This window comes from Notamacropus eugenii, chromosome 6 (assembly GCF_028372415.1).
Source record: "Notamacropus eugenii isolate mMacEug1 chromosome 6, mMacEug1.pri_v2, whole genome shotgun sequence".
Taxonomy (NCBI): domain Eukaryota; kingdom Metazoa; phylum Chordata; class Mammalia; order Diprotodontia; family Macropodidae; genus Notamacropus; species Notamacropus eugenii.
Window position 1 is genome coordinate 73,315,284 of NC_092877.1, and position 20,445 is coordinate 73,335,728.

General features: G+C 36.1%; 1 protein-coding gene across 2 annotated transcripts in view; it reads left to right on the top strand.

Moving 5' to 3' along the window:
- SLIT2 (slit guidance ligand 2) overlaps positions 1–20,445 on the top strand; it is a 394,889-nt gene that overhangs the window by 317,630 nt on the left and 56,814 nt on the right. For both annotated transcript variants that reach the window (XM_072622130.1, XM_072622131.1), the window contains 3 exons: positions 13,856–13,980; positions 14,241–14,338; positions 15,614–15,753. In XM_072622130.1, coding sequence (XP_072478231.1) covers positions 13,856–13,980; positions 14,241–14,338; positions 15,614–15,753 — 363 coding nt within the window. The remainder of the gene's footprint in view (positions 1–13,855; positions 13,981–14,240; positions 14,339–15,613; positions 15,754–20,445) is intronic.

Below are 20,445 nucleotides of genomic sequence, written 5' to 3' on the forward strand. Positions count from 1 at the left end.
TTTCCCTGACCAAAAATAATTTCTTCTTTCATGTGACCTCTAATAAACTCTTACTATTCTACTTTCACCCTTCCACTATTTATGCCCTGTTTCTAGAGATTCCAGGGCCCTGTCATTTTCTGATACCAGGTAAGGTAATAAATGGATACTCTTATGTGTTGAAATTGAACCTTCTGACTTCCCTAATGTAACCCATACTTTCCATTTTCAGCCTCTTCTCTCCCTCTGGTATATGTTTTTGTGAATTCTGGGTACTTGTCAGTACTTATTTTTTCTGTGTTACAGAAGAGTCAATAATTGTTTGAAAGAAAACTTCTGATGTGCATGATAACTCCTGGACACTAGAAAAAGGCAATCATTAAATATTAATGGAAAACCTTGTTGTCAAAAGCAGTAGACTGGTCACTGTAGGGAATAGGACGAGATATAAAGCACAATCCCTGGCCTCCAGGAGCTTGCAAGTAGTAGATGGGAGAATACGAAGACCTCAGGACATAGATTCTAGAGGCCTGAGTTGGAGGGTCAGCCCTGCTGCTAATTGGTTACTTGACCTTCAATACATAAATTTATCTCTCTAGATTTTTCTTTACTCTTCTTTAAAGGGAAGGAGTTTTGTTACATGGCCTTAAAGGGCCTTGTAGCCCTAAAATTCTATGAATCTTATGAAAAAAATAGAATTTGGAACTGGAAGGAACCTTGGAAATCATCTGACTGAAGTTCTTCATTTTACAGTTAATGAAATCGATGCTTAGAGACTGCCTCAAGGGTACACAGGTAGTAAGTAGGGAAGCTAGAATATGAAATTAAGTTCTCCAGTACAAAGTAGTATGCCCTTTACACTCCTCTGTGCTTTGTAAACAAGATATAAATAAAGGTAAATAGTGATAAAAATTGAAAGTGAGTTCAAGATAGCAGTACAAAATGAATGACTAGATTCTTTAACATTAAATGATTAATGCTAAATGAAAAGCAGTTATTGCTACAGACCTTCAGTCAATCAATCAATAAGCCAGCAAAGATTTATTTATCAATGACTATATGCTAGGTAAGTATGAGGAACACAGAGACAAAGGTAAAATAGTCCCCGTCCTCAAGGAACTCACATTCTAATGAGTGAAATAAAATGTATCTCTACAGTGTCCCCAAAATCTTAGTGCAACTTCAACCTTTCACAGTTTTTGAGACACTCTGTATACAGGTATACAGAGTATAAACAAAATGAATACAAGGTATTTTGAAAGAGGGGATCAGAAAAGACTTGTAACAAGTGATTGGCACAGTGCCTGGCACACAGTAGGGACTTAATAAATATTTGTTAGTTGGTTAGACTTCTGAGTTTTGAGAGACACCAGGAATTCTAAGAAGCAAAGGTGAGAAGGGAAAACAGCTCAGGCAGGGGAGTCAGCCAGGACAAAGGTTAAGGAGACAGGAGGCATATTGTTCTGTGTGAGGAGCAGCAAATAGATTGGTACCTCTGAATTACTGAGTGCATGAAAAGAAATAATATGTGAGAAGCTTTGAAGAGTTAAGAAGATCCAAGCTGTGAATGGAGTTTCTCTTTGGCCATGGAGATAATAGGGAGAAAGTAGGATTTATTGAGCAGGGGCGTCTTATCTATAGTTTTGGAAAATCACTTTGTCAGCTATGTGGAAGGCAGATTGGCTTGGAAAGAGATTTGAGGCAGAGAGAGTAAATAGGAAGTTATTGCAGTTACTCAGGCCAAAGGTGATGAGCTTAAAACAGATTGGTAGTTGTAAGTGGAGAAAACACCCATGGAAGAGAAAGAGATGTTGTGGTAATAGGAATGTTGAGGTTTAGCAAGTGATTATTTATATGGACTGAGTGAGAATGAAAAGTTGAGATTGATACTGAGATTGTGAAGTTGGGTGACCAGAAGGATGATTATGCTTTTGACAGAAATAGGGATGTTCCAAAGGGGGTGGAGTTAGAGGGAGAAATAATGAATTGTCTTTTGGATATGGTATGTTTGAAATAGCTACAGCCCATCCAGTTTGAAATGTCTGGTAGTGTTTAAGCCGAGTGTTGTAGGAGAAAACAGGAAGAGGAGAAAGACATTTCCAGTGGGTGAAATATTGTAAGAAAATGCACAGAGAGAAAAACAGAAAATATCTGAGACATGAGTGAAGAATAATTAGGACTTGAGGGCAGGGCTTCTGTAGGAGAGTAAAGATGGGAAAAGTGGATTGGGACCAGATCGTACAGGGCCTTAAATGCCTGAAGAACAGTGCCCACTTTAAAAGGAAGAAGAATAATATCCCAAGACAAATCAGTTTAAATTTGATTCTGGTAATCTTATACACTAGCAAATCATTGATTTTCATTTGTCTTGATCTTCAGTCATTTTTTCAGTTGTGTCCAACTCTGTGACTCCATTTGGGGTTTACTTGGCAGAGACGTTAGAGTAGTTTGCCATTTCCTTCTCTACCTCATTTTACAGAAGAGGAAGCTGAGGCAAACAGTTAAGTGACTTGTCCAGAGTCATACAGCTAGTAAATGTCAGGAGCCAGATTTGAACTCAGGAAGATGAGTCTTCCTGTCTCCAAGACCAGCAGTACTCTATCCACTACACTCACCCAGCTGCCTTCATTTGTCTTGAATGATAACAAATAGTAGGTAGCAATCAGCCAACAAATCTACACAGCAGATCAATTTAATATCTTCTTTTGATAAAATGTGAAGCCACATTGATACTAAAAAAAAAAAAATAACCTATTTTGATGGGGCTTTTTTTTCTAACCAGATTTTAATCCCTTAGTGCCTTCTTTAGAGTTATAGAATATTAGAGCTGCAAAGATCCTTAAAGATCATCTGAAAATCTTAGGATCCAGAGCTCCATGGAACTTCAGAGGTCACCTAGTCCAGCCTCCTCATTTTACAGATGAGGAAATGTCTCCAACTAATAACTTCCTCTGCATGTGAGACAAGGGAAATTATTATGCCCTTAGGAACTCCTTTATAGGTCATTTTCTTAGTATTTTTCAAAAACTTGCAATTAAGTACAGTGAAATCTCCTAATTCAAGCTCCATTGACCTAAAATTTTAGATTATTCCAACAGGAATAGGGCCCAAGTTAAGTTTTGTAGCACCTGTGAGGAAAGGTTGTTCAAGCAAATGAATAATCTAAACAAGGTTGCTAAAAACAGCATTTAAGCTACTTTGAAAAGAAACTTTTATCCACTTCAGACATTTTGAAGAATCATTTACTTATAAACTATTTAGACAAATTATTTTTTCCATTAGTTCCTTTTCTCTCTCTCTGTCTGTCTCTGTCTCTGACTCTTTCTGTCTCTCTCTCCGTTTCTCCCTCTCCCCCTCCCTCCTCCTCATCTTCTTTTCCTTCCACCCTCATCTCCTTCCCCCTCTCCCCAGTGCTTTTTAGTTGATCTCTGTCTTCATGTTTGGCTTGGCTGCCAGTGCACTGGATTTATATTGCAGTCAGAAAGAACTCAATGTGAATATTACCTCACATCCTCACTAGCTATGTGACCTAGGCAAGCCATTTAAACTCTCTCAACCCCAGTTTCATCTGTAATATAGAGTTGAAAATAATAGCAGATATTTATTTCATAGGGTTGTTGTGAGGATCAAATGAATGCTCTGGTTTAGAAGATGGTGTCTAAGAATAGGATCTGGATTTCTAGACCCCAGCTAAAGATCAAAGAAGGACTAAATCACTGCCAGGGGTGGCGTCTACATAAAGAGGGCTTGTAAAAGAACATATGTTTAGAAATGTTGAATGTAATAATGAAGCCTTTAAACTTAAAATGGAAAGAAGATACTGCCCACAAATGTTTGCCAAGCAGATGTATTCGAATGGGAGCTCCTTGAGGGCAGGGACTCTTTCTGCCCTTCTATGTATCCCCAGCACTTAGTACAGATTCTGGCATTAAACTGACTGTTGACTGATGAAACGAGAAACCCTGAAACAATAGAGTGTAACAATACAGCAAGAAGGCAATTATTAGACAAGCCTGAGAGTTCACAGGAGATGATATAAAAAAAAAGATCACATGGCCATAGATACCCATATTAAAATGAACAAAATATAGGTCAAAAACAAGAGATCTTAATAAAAGGAAATAAATTAAACATCCTGAATATCATTGAGACATGGTGGGATGCAATTCATGACTATGGAATATAGTTTTTTAAAAAATATATACCTTATTCAGATGGAACACAGTAGATAAATCAGGCAGTGGAGTGGTACTGTATATTTGAAAGATTTATTTATGCAAAGAAATGCAGGAAAGCAAAGCAGGGAAAAACAGTGACGAGCACTTGGATAAGAATCCATGGAAAGAGAAACAGAAGTGATGTGATGGTAGGAGTCAGCAACAAGTTACCTGGCCAGAAAGAAAGAAAAATAAGTTTGAGAGGCTGTATACAAACCTGGCTTGGGTTTGCAGTGTCCAAAGTGATTAGGGCTTCCATTATTTGGACTTCTGCAGAAGCTCTTTTTCAGCAAAAAGTTGAACAGCTGACATATTTTCAATTTGCATAAATGTTAATTTCATTTTTAAAAGGAATGAGAAAAACTGTTGTTCTGGACCTCACAATGATTAATAAAAAGGAACTGGTTGCTGAATTAAAAATGATAGACTTGGGAAGAAATGAACATTCCATAAACATAGACTGATGTGCATCCTAGATTTGGAGAGAAGACAATTTTTTTCAAAGTTCAGCAGAAAAATAAGTAAGATTCCATGGCTTAACATTCTACGGGGGAAGTCACTAGCACCCGGGGGGATTAGGAAAAGAATAGTATCCAGTACCATGTTGGTAATAGTTACACTGTATTTCACCTTTCTCCAACCGCTGCATTAAATTCTAAACACCACACTGAAGCCAATTTAAAGTGTGAGATAGTAAATCAAGAATTATTTTAATTTGTATTTCTCTAATCAATAGTGATTTAGAGCATTTTTTTGTAACTCTTCATAGTTTTCATTTCTTCTTCTGAAAACTGCCTGTTTATATGTTTTGGCCACTTCCAGATCATTTCAAATAAGTGGGAATGTTTAGCCTGGAAAAGGGATTATTTGGGAGGGAGTTGGGGAAGGTATGATAATTGTCTTCAGCTTTTTGAAGGGATATCATCTGGCACACTTTTTCTCCTTCACCCACATAGAATTTGGAGCAATGGGTAGAAGTTGTAGAAGAATCATCTTTACCTATTCTTTAAAAATAAAAAAGCTTCTTAATAATTACAGTTGTTCAAAAGTGGAATAAACTGCTTGAATTAGTGATGGGTTTCATCAGTGAAGATCTCCCATCAGAGGTTGATTGACCTCTTTTCTATATCAGAAAGAAGATAGGTGCTTAGAGGTTGAACTAGATGCCCTCTGAAATCTCTTCTACCCCTGAGATTTTTGTAATTCTAAAATTTTAGTAGACAAATGTAGAATTTCTGCTGATATCATTTTTCATGTACACTTACAGTGAAAAAAATATATTTGAAGACAAACTGCTATATTTAAGTCAAATTTTAGACATCTGTTCTGCTAAATAAAAAGTTTGTTATTCCTTTGATCAACTGATACTTTTCATGTCTTTGCAGAGGAGTATTTGTTTTATTTCTTTTTGTTTTTAGTGGAATTTTGAAGTTAGGGATTAGGTAAATTCAATTTTGTAAAAATGTAATTCATTATTAGAAATTTCATTAGCGATTTCCTGTGCAGATCATGGTTGAGCTTTGCAACAGCTCCTTTGTCAGTGTCCAAAACAACAAAAATATAAAAAAAATTTATGTAATCAGGCAACCTATGAAGAGCTTAGGCTACAGGTCTCAACCATAGAAAAGATTCTCATAAGGAAATTAATGGGAAAAAAATAGAATGTGCACCGTTGTTCTACGTACAGTCCACTCATTGACAGTGGATTAGCAAAACATAAGCATATAGTGAATAACAAAGTTTGAAATGAAGAGTATGACATACTAAAACAAATAATATCTTCCAGAACTTTCTATGAAAGTCTTGAGGCTATGTGCAGAGAATATACATAATGGAAGTAGGTCAGAAGAAGAAAGGGCTCATCATGACAGTGGGGGATCCAAAGCCAAGATCCTGTGCCAGCATAAAACGTTCTTCCTTCTAATCCAGGCCTTGATGGCTCCAGTGACAATAGGACTCTAAATACTTTGTTGAGTCATGAAAAAAAGTTAGCTTACAGCATCATAATAGATTCATAGGCTGTTAGAGGGGAAAGAGAACTTGGAGAACATAGAACTTAACCATCTTATTTTAAAAATGGGAGACAAGGCCCAGAAATATCCAGTAACTGGCCCAAGGTCATAGAGCTAGTTTATGACAGTCCTGGTGCTGCAGCACAATCAGTTCAGCACTCTTTACGTAATAGCATGTGGTCTTTCTCCTTTTGATTTAACTATTAGTATTTTGCAAAATTATTAAAGAGTCAGCCTTTAGCCAAAAATGGTGAATCTAGTGTTTGAGATTTAGTCATTGAAAGGTCTCTGATTCCTGGAATTTGTGTTAAAAATTCTAAATCACTTGGGATTAAATTTATGATACCACAGTCTTGACTAACAATGACAGTAACTTTAATTCTCAATTATTTTGCAATAGACTGGAATATTTATGCTTTCTCTTATTAAGTTTGAATTTTATAGTGAAAATTCAACTGTAGTTAAATCAGTTGGCTTAAATTAGAAATAATTAAAAACTCATTAGAGATTCTTTAACCTCCCAAGCTATTTAGTCCAACTTAGAAACAATAAGCTGGCAAATGTTTGGTTTCTTAGCCAAAAATTCTAACATTTGAGGCTTATCATCTTTGGTACACAAATCAAACTATGAGACAATCAGGATTTATGCCAAGAGAGTTAGTTTAGAAGACGTAACTAATGAAGATATTTAGGCATATCCATTATTAGTAGCCAAGAGCAACATCTCTGTAAAGCCTGGTCAACTTTCAATTGTGTGTGTGTGTGTGTGTGTGTGTGTGTGTGTGTGTGTGTGTGTGTGTGTGTGTGTATACCTGTACGTATATATGTATTTAGAGAGAGTGCAAAATCACATGTAAAATCTAGAACAGATTTTTTTTTATTGAAAAAAGTACAGTCTTGTAAAAATCCCTAGTCTTTCCATCGTGACTTTATATAAAGGAAATTTATTGTGTTTTGACTGAAACTTAATTGTGATGTCAAAGTTCCTGATAGGCTTATCATCAAAAGTGGTTTCACAAACATGTGGAGCTTAAAGTCATTGCTTTCAAGTGGAAACCTCCTTTTAAGTAATTATGTCTTAACATAAAATTCTTTCAGAGTATTTCCTGAGTTGTCTTTGATACAGCTCTGACTTCTATACAAGGACAGTGATAAAATATTTTATTATTTGATTCATGTTTCTGAGGGATGCTTGAGTGAGGACAGACTCCAGGTTACAGTTAGAAAAATTTGGCTGGAGCTTTTGGTAATAAATCAAAATGAGATCCTATTCTCTGTGGATGGCAATATTGGTATCAGGTGCATAGCTAGTCATTTGAGTCAAATAAGCAAGCCAGCATATAAGCCATAATGGTTTTTAAGGCCTGACAGGACTTCCATTAAAGATAAAAAGAAATGGCAAAGACAAATTGTTCATCAAAACTTTGTGCCCTTTGAATTATTAAGCCAAACCCATCCCTGTCTGTGGACAATGAGAGAACTTATGCTGTCAGGCTTTCTTAAAGCTATTAAATCAGAGCAGTTTGTATAGACTGGGTGCTTTCATTTCAAGAGCAATGGAAACAATCTATGTCTTCCAGTGGAGTTTTCCTTTCTTTTCTGTGTATGTTACCATATGGATATGCTGGTCTATGGTACACTGCTGTTTTAATGTGTCTTAAATTTGTTGCACTCTATTAAGTAGGAAGGAAGGTAAATTGTATAAAAATATATCAGTAAGAGAAATCTGAATGCTTTCCATAGCAGTGAGGGTGGGGAAGATGAAGTTGACCACAAATAGTTATTTCTTATAGTCTGCACACCCAAATCAGAACTGGTGGAACTTAAAATCATAAAGATCATTCACTGTGTACATGCTTAACAAAAGGCTCATTGTACCCAGTTCTGTTTACTGTTGGCCTGATCAGATGCTGTTTTACTGTCATTCGTGTAATTTTTTTGTCCCTGCAGATCAAAATAATTTTATTACTTGAAGGCACAGAAAGAGAAAGCCAATTGTTTCAAAAAATCCTGAAGAAAATAACATAAACGTCCTCACATTCCTAGAATTTGCTGATTCCCTTCCTTCTAAAGAATGTTTCTCCATTATATATTTTTAATGGCTTCACCCTATACTTCTGTTCCAAGTCAGGACTGTTCTCTTCCCTAGTCAAATTAAATGATCCTGACCTAAGACAGTTTCATATTTGCATTTCTAACATTGTCTTCAAAAGCCTGGCTACTTAGAAATATATTACAGCAATGAATTGAGTAGTTATATATTTTGACTCAGTGAGAGCTTTAATTCTCCTTGGGATTGCTGAGTATTTAATGTAGATTATTGAAAAAGAACTTAGATTTCTTTGAGGATTGTCTCAATGAATGGTGGCAGTCTCTTAGCCATAATATGATGCATGAAACACATTAGTTTCCCTTGTTATACAGTAAGGAATGGGGATAAGTGGTAATAATACTAACCACCAAATCCTTCTTTCTTCTTTTGAGTTCATTTCACCATGCAGTTTGAATTAAGGAGTGATAGGACTTGTTGCCCATATTAAAATGATGTTTATTAAATGTTTATTATGTGAGAAACAATGGACTAGGTGCTAGGGCTAATAAGAAAGATGCAATAAAGGCCTTCTGTCAAGGAATTGTTAAATATCTAATGGGGGTTTGGAGAAGAAAGATAAGTCCATAAATAACTGGGCATAAATAACAAGAAATACAAATAATTATGCAAAAAAGTACAAAGAGCTTCAGCCAAAATGACCCGAGAAATCTGGAGGGGGAAGAATCATTTTCATGAGTAAAGTCCAGGATGGCTTTGGAAAGGAAGTGCCGTCAGAGAAAGAAAAGGGGAATTTTAATAGACAGAGATTAGGGAGAGGGCCCATTCCAATATTGATGTTGGACAAGTATATAAACATAAGATATAATGATAGGAGAATGGGAAACAAGGAGTAATTAAGTATGATAGGAAAATAATGTGCAGAAAAGGGACTAGTAACAGACAAGGCAGGACAGGCATCCATTTTTCTCTGTTCCACTGTCCCTAGTCCTACCAGTTATTTCCAGGTACTTAGAAGGAAAATAAGGATGTGTGTAATATATGTGTGTGTGTGTGTGTGTGTGTGTGTGTGTATTTAGGAGGATAGAACTAAATTCCTTCCTACAACTTGTTGGATTGTGCCTTACTAAAAGTATCACTAGATGGTTTCCTGACATTTGTCAGGGCAAAGAGACCACTAAACATATGTTACTTCTATGCAGAGAAAAACTGATTCAGATTTTCAATTATAACTGAGTTTCTATCCATAGACCAAGTGTTTTCATACACATAAGCCTTCTGAAAGTGTGAATACAAATAGCCTGTAAGTCATAATGATGGTGAGAATGACCACCTGGCTGTAGAATTCCAAACAGCATGGAGTTAAAGCGCACAAACTTCCTAAGCATTGCTCAATATATGTTGAGCTATACAGAAGCTTCCTTAATCACCTATTTCTACCTCTTTTCCTACTTCCCCCTTTTTATCTTCCTAACCACTAGAAAAGGTTGCACAAATCTATATTCCCTGCTACTAGCAAGTCTAAGAAATGTCTTAAAAGTCTAAGCATTTAATGAAATGCTTAATTTAAGGTTCTGAGAAACAGTAGGGCTAAGGCTCATGGTTTGTTCATACCATGACAGACACTAATATGGCAAACCCTCAGGGATCGTAAGGTTACCAGGCTGCTTAGAGAGGGGTGAAGTAGTCAAAGTCAGAAAAATTGATCTGGTTACCAATCATTGGGTATTGTTAAGATCAGCTTATGACTATCTAATATACTTCCAGCCCTGTCAAAATAAGGAGAAACAATCTCAAAAACAACAACAAAAAGTATGTATGGATCTTTCTTTGTCATTTATCGAGGGTCTATTTTTTTTTGTCCTTTTTTTTTTATTTTTTATTTTTTTAATGTTTAACAATCACTGCCATACAATTGCGATTTTATCCCTCCCCACCCACCCCCCCACTACCTCCCTCCCTCCCCACGACTGCATACAATTCTGTATAGATTCTACATATACTTTCCTATTGAGTATATTTTCACTATAGTCATGCTATGTAGTCAGACTAAGATAAATGAAAGAATCCGTATAACAAATCAGAACATGATACACAAACAGATACACATACACAAACATGATCTGCTACATTATGTGAGTGACTTCCATATTTCTCTCTCTGAGTGTGGAAGGCATTTTGCCTTGAGGTCCACCATTGGGATTTTTTTTTTTCAGAAGTTCTTGTGTTATTACAAAAATCTAAGTCTACCAGAAAAAACTCTCACACACTGTGGTTGTTGCTGTGCATAAAGTTCTCCTGGTTCTGCTCCTTTCACTCAGCATCAGGTCATATAAGTCCTTCCAGGCCTCTCTGAAGTCTTCTTGTTCATCATTTCTTATGGCACAATAGTACTCCATTACATTCATATACCATAATTTATTCAGCCATTCCCCAATTGATGGACATCCCCTTGACTTCCAGTTTTTGGCAACTACATAGAGTGCTGCTATAAATATTTTTGTACATGTGGGACCCTTTCCCATTTTTATGATCTCTTGGGGATTGTCGAGGGTCTATTAAGTACAAAGCATTATGGTATGTATAGGATGAGATACACAGATAACTGACACATATCCCTTGCCCTCATGGAATTTATAATCTAGCAAGGAAAGATACAATATATACACAACTATGCAATGCTACCCAGTAATTATAATGTGGAAGAAACCAACATGAAAACATAAGAATGATACAGTGTGGTCTGAAGATGGAAACATCATTCCTTAAGGCAGAAGCCATACAGAATCATGGAAGACCTCATTAAGAAAGTGACATTTGAACTGGACATTGAGGAATGGGTAGGATTTCAAAAGATAGAGGGGAAGAGACAGGGATATAGAATCAGATAGGCTGTGGATAAGGATATAGAGATAGGGTAAAGAACCAGATAAAGGGAACAGGTGTAGCAAAGGAACAGAGGATGTAAAATCCTGGTACTTTTAAAGGGGTATCAAATATTCCATCTTGAATGGGGCCTAATGCACATAGAGGAGAGCAGTATGAGATAAGGATAGAAAGGTAGATTTATATCAGTAAAGGGATAGCAAATACCAATGCTATTAAACTAATATAGGCATGCTTTCCTTGTTATCATACTACTCTTTTAGCTATAGTTCCCAAAATGAATTCTTAGTTGTTTCAGTCATGACCCCATTTGGTGCTTTCTTGACAAAGATACTGGGGTAGCTTGCCATTTTCTCCTCCAGCTCATTTTATGGACAAGGAACTGAGATAGACAGGGTTAAGTGATTTGCCCAGGGTCACATAGCAAGTAAGTGTCTGAAGCCAGATTTGAACTCATGAAGATGAATCTTCCTGACTTCAGGTCCAGCACTCTATCCACAGTGCCACCTAGTTGCTGACTTCTAAGAGAGAGTAGTAGTAGTAGCATTAACGGTCCATTATTCTGTGACAAGCAATACAGTTTCATACACCAGTAGAACTTTTTTTAACTATAGTATGTGCTGCCAGGGAGAGGAAGCTATAAGATACCTCTACACTTAGCCAATACTTTTATATTTTTGCATGATGTATTAGTGCCTCTTACCATAAAGTCCTATTTCAGAGCCCAATCTAGCCTCAGAGGGGACCTGAGAAGGTCCTTGAAGGCAATGCCAGTCGTGTTCAAGTTCTGGTAGGTGCTACTAACCTGAAAAGGCTTCAAGTAGGGATCAAGTAAGTGGCTGCCTTTCTGTGTTCCAAGAAGAAGCCTAGCTGACTTTGGAGAGGTTCTGCATTCAAGGATCAGGCCACCAAGTGATAATGTTTCTGAACACAAGAACACACAGAGGCCATGTATGAATGCACAGAGAGGTGGCCATTTACTTCATGGAGAGAGTACCCAACCCAGTGAGATTTCACACATACACAGACATATAATTAAATTAATATATTCATGCATAAATATGTTATATTATAAATTTAAATATATTAACAATTTAGTTAAATAGATATGAATATTTCTTGTATGTGTATATGCATATCATATTATATGTATGTGTGTATATATACATATATATGAGAAATCTCATTGGGGTGGGTACTCTTTATATTGAAGTGTATGGGTATATATATGATTTATTTATATACATATATGTGTATATACACATATATACATATATATTCTCCTAAAAAGGAAATAAAACATATATCCTTAATACATTTAGAAGTGCTTCCTACAAGATCAAATAAAAACATCTTTGATTTGCAATGAAGCTTTTCTTAGAAAAGTAAGTACAAAACCTCATCATTACTTGTATGTTTCACTTCTAAGAACTTAAGTATCCAAAGCCCTTTGGATAAGCCTGCTTATCACCTGTTTGAAGGAAGGAAGGCAGAAAGTAAAACAGGTAACAGTTTCACAGTTTTGCCCTTTACTACCCTCACATTAGACAATGACACTGTCTGTGTTTCCTAAGCAAAGATGATTCTGCTTATCTGCTCTCACAATTAGCATGTTTTACAAGTTGTTTTCCCAGTGGGGGTGATGAATTTGCACTTATTCATCCAATCTCCATCCTGTCCTTCAGCCCCTTACCCAGGCCTCCCTTGGGACCAATGGCATATATTTCCAAGACAGCTGGCCAGGGTTAAGGGTGCAGTCTGTGGTCATGGAACACAGCCACAAAAGCAAATGGGCTCTTAAGGGGATTGAACCTGTGACCTTGGCCCCATTAGCACCAGGCATCAACCAACTAAACTAACAACACTGAGTCTTACTTTGACATCAAAACTCCCTACAGTTGTTCCCATAAGGAAGCTACCCAGCAGAATAGTTATTTCCTTTGTTGTTTTCTTCCCTCAATCCTTTACTCCCAGGCCCCTACTTCACAAGTAATGAAAATAGCAGGAAAGAACACCTTTTTAAGTATTTCTTTATCAGAGGTACCTCTTTCTGGGGGAGAAAGGATTAACTGGAAACCAGGAAACTAGAGTTCTTGTCCTTATTTCATCACTAGCTAATTTTATGAACTTGGGTAATCACTTTAACTCTTTATGTGGCACAGAATTACTAAAAGTAGAGTGCAGCAAAATGGTGCACTGAATCTAGTGTCAGAGAACGTCGATTGGATCCCAATTCTACTACTTGCTACTTATGTGACCTTGGGCAAATTATTTCATTTCTCTATGCCTTGGTTTCCTGCCCTGTAAAATGATAGGGTAGGATTAGAGGATTTCCAAGGTCTCTTCCAGATCTAAATCTATCAATCTATAATAAAAATAACTCATAGATTCAAGAGCACTATTTTTAAAAGTTCTATGAAAATAGAAAGCATTATTACTTGTTTGTGACTGTTTTATTTGATAGAATGTAATCCCCCAAACGGTAAATGTTTCTGTGATACTATGAAACGAATCATCTTATCAACAAAGTTTAATAATGATAAAATAGTTTCCCAGCTTATAGCATAAAGAAAGACTTTCAATATATCTTGAGACTTCACTAAAATATACAATGAAAATAATTCACTCACTCTTTAAAGAATGGTGGAAATTTGTAGCAATAAAAGAAGGTCTAGGTAATATAGGTTCTGATGATGCCAAATTATTTTTAGGTCCTGTGGATGTTAACATACTTGCTAAATGTAGTCCATGCTTATCGAATCCTTGTAAAAATGATGGCACCTGTAACAACGATCCTGTCGACTTTTATCGATGCACTTGCCCATATGGCTTCAAGGTAAGTGGAGGAAAGCCTCAGGAATAAAAACAATCTAAATGAAGTGTGTGTTTGTGTGTGTGTGTGTGTGTAAGAAAGAAAGAGAGAGAGAGAGAGAGCGAGAGAGAGCGAGCATCATATATAAGTGTGTGTGGGACAGAGATAGAGACAAAGACGGGTTGGGAGGTAACAGAAAACATTTTTCCCTCGTGATTCTGTGTACTGTAAGTACTGCTTTGTTGATGATCATCTTTTGCTTTCTTTCATTTCTTGGTTTTCAGGGCCAGGATTGTGATGTTCCAATCCACTCCTGCATCAGTAACCCATGCAAACACGGTGGAACTTGTCACTTGAAAGAAGGAGAAAAGGATGGATTCTGGTAAGCTGGTATCATGTGTAAACAACCTTTTGAAACTGAAACACTGCAAGAGGAAAACCTAATAAAAAATTGTTTTTACCTTCACACTCCCAGATATTAACAGGGAGAGAACCTTGAGAATTTTTTGATAAGGATACTGTCACTTTGGCCCTTCTTCATGGCATTGAAATGTTAAGAAGCTACAGTGTCCTCAGAAATCTCAGTGTGCTTTTTAAAATGAGAATTACAAAATAACAACACATTATGATTAGTCAAGGCAGATCGGGGGATGGCATAGTATTGGTTCCATTATGCTAATTAATAGCTGGCTAGCCCCCTGCTGAAAGTCTCATATTCAGCTGTTGTTTTGTGTATTGCTTTAACAGACAGCATGTAAATGATAAGATGTAAATCCCACTGAAACAGAAAATTAATGATTCATTTCCAAGCTACTATGCCAGTAGATAAACATGCTGTGAGCATTTTTAATCTGGAGTTATTTAATCATACAGTACAATTACTCCAGATGTACTTCATGAATTATGAAATACAGTTCTTTATTAAAGGACTCTAATAATTTCACATAAGAATGCTAATCTACTGCTCAAGCTTGTTAGAAATGCCACTCTTAAAAGAAACATTCTTCATTCCTGCAATTCATTAAGAAATTATCCCTATATTTTCCATCTAGACTGTACCCAAAGATTATTTGGCTACTTAATCAGGATTAAATTGTAAACATTTTATACCACATCAAAGTTGAATTTTAATTAGGACTTGAAGGTTCATAGACATAGTTTGTCAGCCCACGAAAAACAAACTTTTTCTGTCTCCCCCATCCCCAGGTAAAGGGCATCAAAGGAAAGGGTAATAGATTTCTTCTTAAAATCCAAACCAGCTGTTTATCGGTCATGAGCAACCTTACAACAGAATCACAAATTATGTCACAGGAGCCCAACTAAGTATTTGAAAACATCTGGAACATTAGAATACACTTTGCTTGTGTTTCTGACTTGCAAATATACCCAGACTTTTGACTTTCAAGGACATAGAACCATTTGCCATCATAAAAACAAGCATGATTTTTCCTTTTCCAAAGAGGCTTTTTAGTTTGTGGTTTTCAGGGCATTATTTTAAATTGGTACTTGCAACATGTCATTTAAAGTCATTTAAAACTCAATTTCTACACATTTAAAGGCTCTGTAATTGGTGAATCTGTAATTTTCAGTACGTGAACTCAGAACATTCAGAAATATAAAGGAAAATGTTTGTTCTTCCCTCCTTTCTGGCTTGCAGGTGTACTTGTGCCGATGGATTTGAAGGAGTAAATTGCGAAGTGAATGTTGATGACTGTGAAGACAATGACTGTGAAAATAATTCCACCTGTGTTGATGGAATTAACAACTACACATGCCTTTGCCCACCTGAGTACACAGGTAGGATGTCCTCGCACTCACTAACAATACTGCAGTTACAAAGCAGGGTGTCTGTTTAAAGCTTCAGTGAGACTAGACAGGATGTGTTGAGTAAAATCTACTGTGGAGTTATTCTCAGAAGTCCAAAATAATGCAAATAAAGAAATGCCTTATGGCTGGTGTGAGGCCAAGCACAAAAAGACCTGGCGAACTGAATAAGAAAGGGACCACGAGCATAGACATGTGCCAGTGTGCCTGTATGCACTATTCAGAGCTTTGATTCCCACAGATGAATGGTATTAGCAGACAAAGCAGTCCCCCAGTGCAGACCAGGTCACTCATATACATACAACAATGGGAAGTTTTGTTTACCCAGTCAAAACATAGTGACACTGAAAGAGCTTACACATGTCTATACATGTTTCTTCATTTAAGTGTTTGCTACCACAATAGCTTCATAAAGTATTCTCTGATGGTCCCAATAAGAAGGGGAAAATGCCACCAAAATAGAACAGGAAGTATTAGTTTACCTAGGACTCTCCATACTGCTCAACATCTTTGTCTTAACGCAGTTTTATTGGACATGTCCATACTTTTGTCCTGGAAAAAAAAACTAGTTTGCCATAAAGTAAACATCAGGTTTATGATGTACCCTGTCATGGTAGCATTAACCATCCTCGTTGACTTATAAATTACTTTCTTGGTAATTAACATGAACAGTCATCTCCTTTCCCCAAAATGAGCATTAAATTTTAATAACCTTATTCCTTAATAACTAATCCAATATGTAGAGATGTTGGTATTTATAAGCAAAGGCTAAGGTTGCACATAATTTTTAAAGAAAAAATTTGGAATAATAGGTTACAATGGACTTTATTATATACATGATTCCCCATTACACGGGAATTTTTCAAGAATATTTACTTGAATAACAATTAATATATGATTAAATATTTTGGTTAGCAAAATGACAACCTCAAGAAATCAAGATTCATTTCTGTAATTGTACAAATTGGAAGCATGTTAATATATGCCTTGCAACTAGGGCTGTTAGAAATCTTGTGTGTGTGTGTATGTGTGTGTGTGTGTGTGTGTGTGTGTGTGTGTGTGTGTGTGCATGTCTTTCCTGAACAAGCAGAAATAATGACTTGGCACACTTCGATTTTCAAGTTTCCATTTGTATGGTAACTTACATAAGATATTGTATAGGGAGTTGGATTCTATTCTTTTTTTAAACCTAACTTTTTTTTGTCTTTAGCAGTCATTTCTTGCTGGTTTTTCATCACTAATTCCTTTATTTTGAGACTTTTTCCTATGTGTACACCTATATTCTCCAAGCTATCTTCCTGACAGACTCCTGTCAGCTCCTCTTACCATCTGTTGTATTCAGAACTGCTTTAAGGATTCTTGATGACACAGTGGGAACTGTTTACCAATTCCTCTAGTTTCTGCTAGGAAACATTATCAGTCACCTGGCTTTTACTGACAGTAACTGTTTCCAACCTGTTTCTTAAATATACAGAACACTGCCAAATCATTTTCTGAACAAATAACAGCATAGGTTTCTCCAAAAACATAAGGGAAACAAAATATGGAAACCTGTCCATTTGCCATTCACATTTGCCATTGACTATTTCATATATCTACATAGTTCAGCACATACATATAAGAACTCTTAAAGTTATTCTAAACTCAGTTTCAATTAGTATTAGCACACTGAGTAATATTTGGTAGATTACAAGTATCAGATTTTTTTTCAAAGAAATAAAAAATAAACAAAATGACAACTCTTTAGAAGTACTCAGAATACGTACAAAGACGATTTCTTTTTACCCTTTTTGATTTAGACTGGGTCTGCCTTGCCCTTCCCCAGGTAGTTAGCCACTACAGAGCAAACAAGCTTCTGAATATGAGTTGCAACATGTATGGAAGTTTTCTGAATATGAGTTGAAACGTCTATGGTGTTCTTGTCCATATGTGAAATGAGCTCATTTACAAAATATCAAACAGCCATCTGCAAAGACTGAAATCAGTGGCACATAGATGCACATTTAATTATAGGAAAGTATAAATTGGGCCCGAGGGTTTCCATATCCTGCTTCATCCAAGCCTGCAGTTAGGGAGGTTTTTTTTTAATGTGGCTGTATTGTTTTAAATTTAACTTTGGAATGCTGATTAACGAGCATAAGACCTGGGAACAGAAACACTGTTTTGTTCAGGGAATAAAATAATGTTGCCTTTGTTTAAAAATCACTCAAGTCACAAATTGCTTTTTCTTTGAAGGTTTCGCATTTTTTTTCCAATGTACCTCAAAGCCTTACAGCGAGAGATAAGTGAACTCCATTAAGGAGGAGCAAATAAAACAGCTTGGAAAATCTTGTAGATTCATATTGCAAAAGCAATTACTTAGGTATTTTAAGAGTGCAAGGGAAGATCTTAATATAATTAGTAAGACAAAATTTTTAAATAACAGAGAATGAAAAGCCAACTGACAGGGAAACCATTACTACATAAAAGAAAACAGTGGACATATTCACAACAAAATGAAATACTAGTAAGGATGATTTTCATTAATCTTTAGGTTCAAATTATTATTTCCAAAAGCTTCATGTGGCTAAAACAACACATTGTATAGTAATGGATTTTTTATAGAACAAAATGTTTTTCTTTCCCTTCCCAGGAAGTGACAGAATGAGTCATAAAGAGATAGATAGATAGATAGATAGACAGACAGACAGACAGATAGACACACACACACAGATAGACAGACAGGCAGGCAGGCAGATAGACAGATATAGATAGATGGATGAATGTAGATTAGATAATTTTACATATGTATGTAATAATTTTTTCACTCTCCCCATCAGAGCTGTTCCCTATCTTTCTATCCATCCAGTCTGAGCCATTAACTGTTCTCATAATTATATAGTGCATTGAAAATAATGATTCTTTACAATCCAGAGTTAAAATCTCTATTCTCAGGGACAGAATCAGTTACCAGGGAGGATATGATCTTGAAACTGTCAAAATGATACTTAAATCAGATACTTTTGGATTTAATTCTAACTTGATAAGATTGTTGGAATCAATCTCAAATTAATTCCCAACAACCAAGACATCTCTTGGAGGTAAACTGTCAAAGCATTCCTTAGACAAGATGAGCTAGAAACAAGAAAAAAATGAAATGTGGGGTGTGCACCCCCACATTTCACCCCCCCCACCCCACCATGATGTTTTGAAAACTGACACCTTTTCCTAACAGCTGGTATTAAATTAGGTGTTGAATTGAAAAAATGTGGTTTTCCATATTTTCTAACAGACAGAATGCTGGATCTACAGTCTCAAGATTATGCTTCCTAATTAACACTAGAATCTCAGTGCCATGTACAAGGATGCCACAAACATCATGTGATCCAACACTGCCATAGAATTTAGCAATAAAAAGATGTAAGAAGAGATGTAAATCAGAAATCACAAAACACTAAAACAAAATTTGTAGCTATATTATATTACGTATGCTTTAATCTTTATCTGTATTACCTTACATTCAATTTTTTAAAAGAAAATTATAGTGCTTAATTAAACATTTGCCAGTAACAGTACATCTTCCAAATCAATCAGTCATTTCTTTTGCACGATACCATCAGCTGTTCAGTCTTGGCCGTCCTGAGCTAGTGGTTGATATCTTTCACTGCCAGTATAACACATACTTTTTAACTTTGTTTCTCTGTGTTTGTGTGGGGGGTTGCTTGTTTGTTTGTTTGTTTTTGCCCTGCTATAGGCTTTTAAAAATTAAACTTGCTTTATTTTGCTATGTCAACCTGGCATCTCTGCTGCTATCGTTGTGCATTGGCTTACTGTGCTGTGCTGTTGTATTAGAATGTAAAAAGGTCTCTTGTCTCTTCTGTCTTTGTTGCTGCAGCTGCTAATCTGAATGAGGTGGAAAAAGGTTAGTTGTGTTTTCAGCCTATTTTTCCTTGTCTTGCTTTTCTTTCCCTTAAAAAAATGCATGGATTCTATTGTTTGAGCATCATAAAAGAAGTGATCTAAAAACCCAAAATCAAGATGTCATATCAGACATTTATATCCTTTTTGTCTTGTGGGGATATATATGTTTGTGTTTGTATATATGTATGTATATATAATTAGAAATACCTATCCACATTTAAAATTATTGCAAAATACCAACAAGAAACCTGTTCCAATATGGCAAACATTCTGAAATTATGGTTATGTTAATAGGGGTAGAGTAAACCCTGCTACTTTAAAAATGTCTAATAATTTTGTTATAAATTGGGGAAACAGAGGCAGAATGATGTAATGAATAACTGACTTCAAAGTTAAGGAGACCCGGGTTCAAGTCACAACTCTGATGCTTACTGACCATGTGATTATGGGCAAGTCACTTAAGCTCTTACTGGTCTTTACAACCCTTAAGTTGAGGCAGTGATTCCTTGAATTGGTAGAAGTTTCCTCCCCTGAGAATTCCCAACACCGATGAAATCACAGATCTATTTCAAGTGCATGCAAATTGGGGAACAAGTTTTATAGATACAATACTGCTTGGTATATTCCATAAAATAAATGTTGCAAAACTCACCCTACAGGTTTGTGGTGACATGAAAATGGTATATACTACATGGTATTAAGTAATAGACCCTCCTCCCCCCCAAAAAAATTAGTATAGACAGTCATCACAATAATAAGCATAAT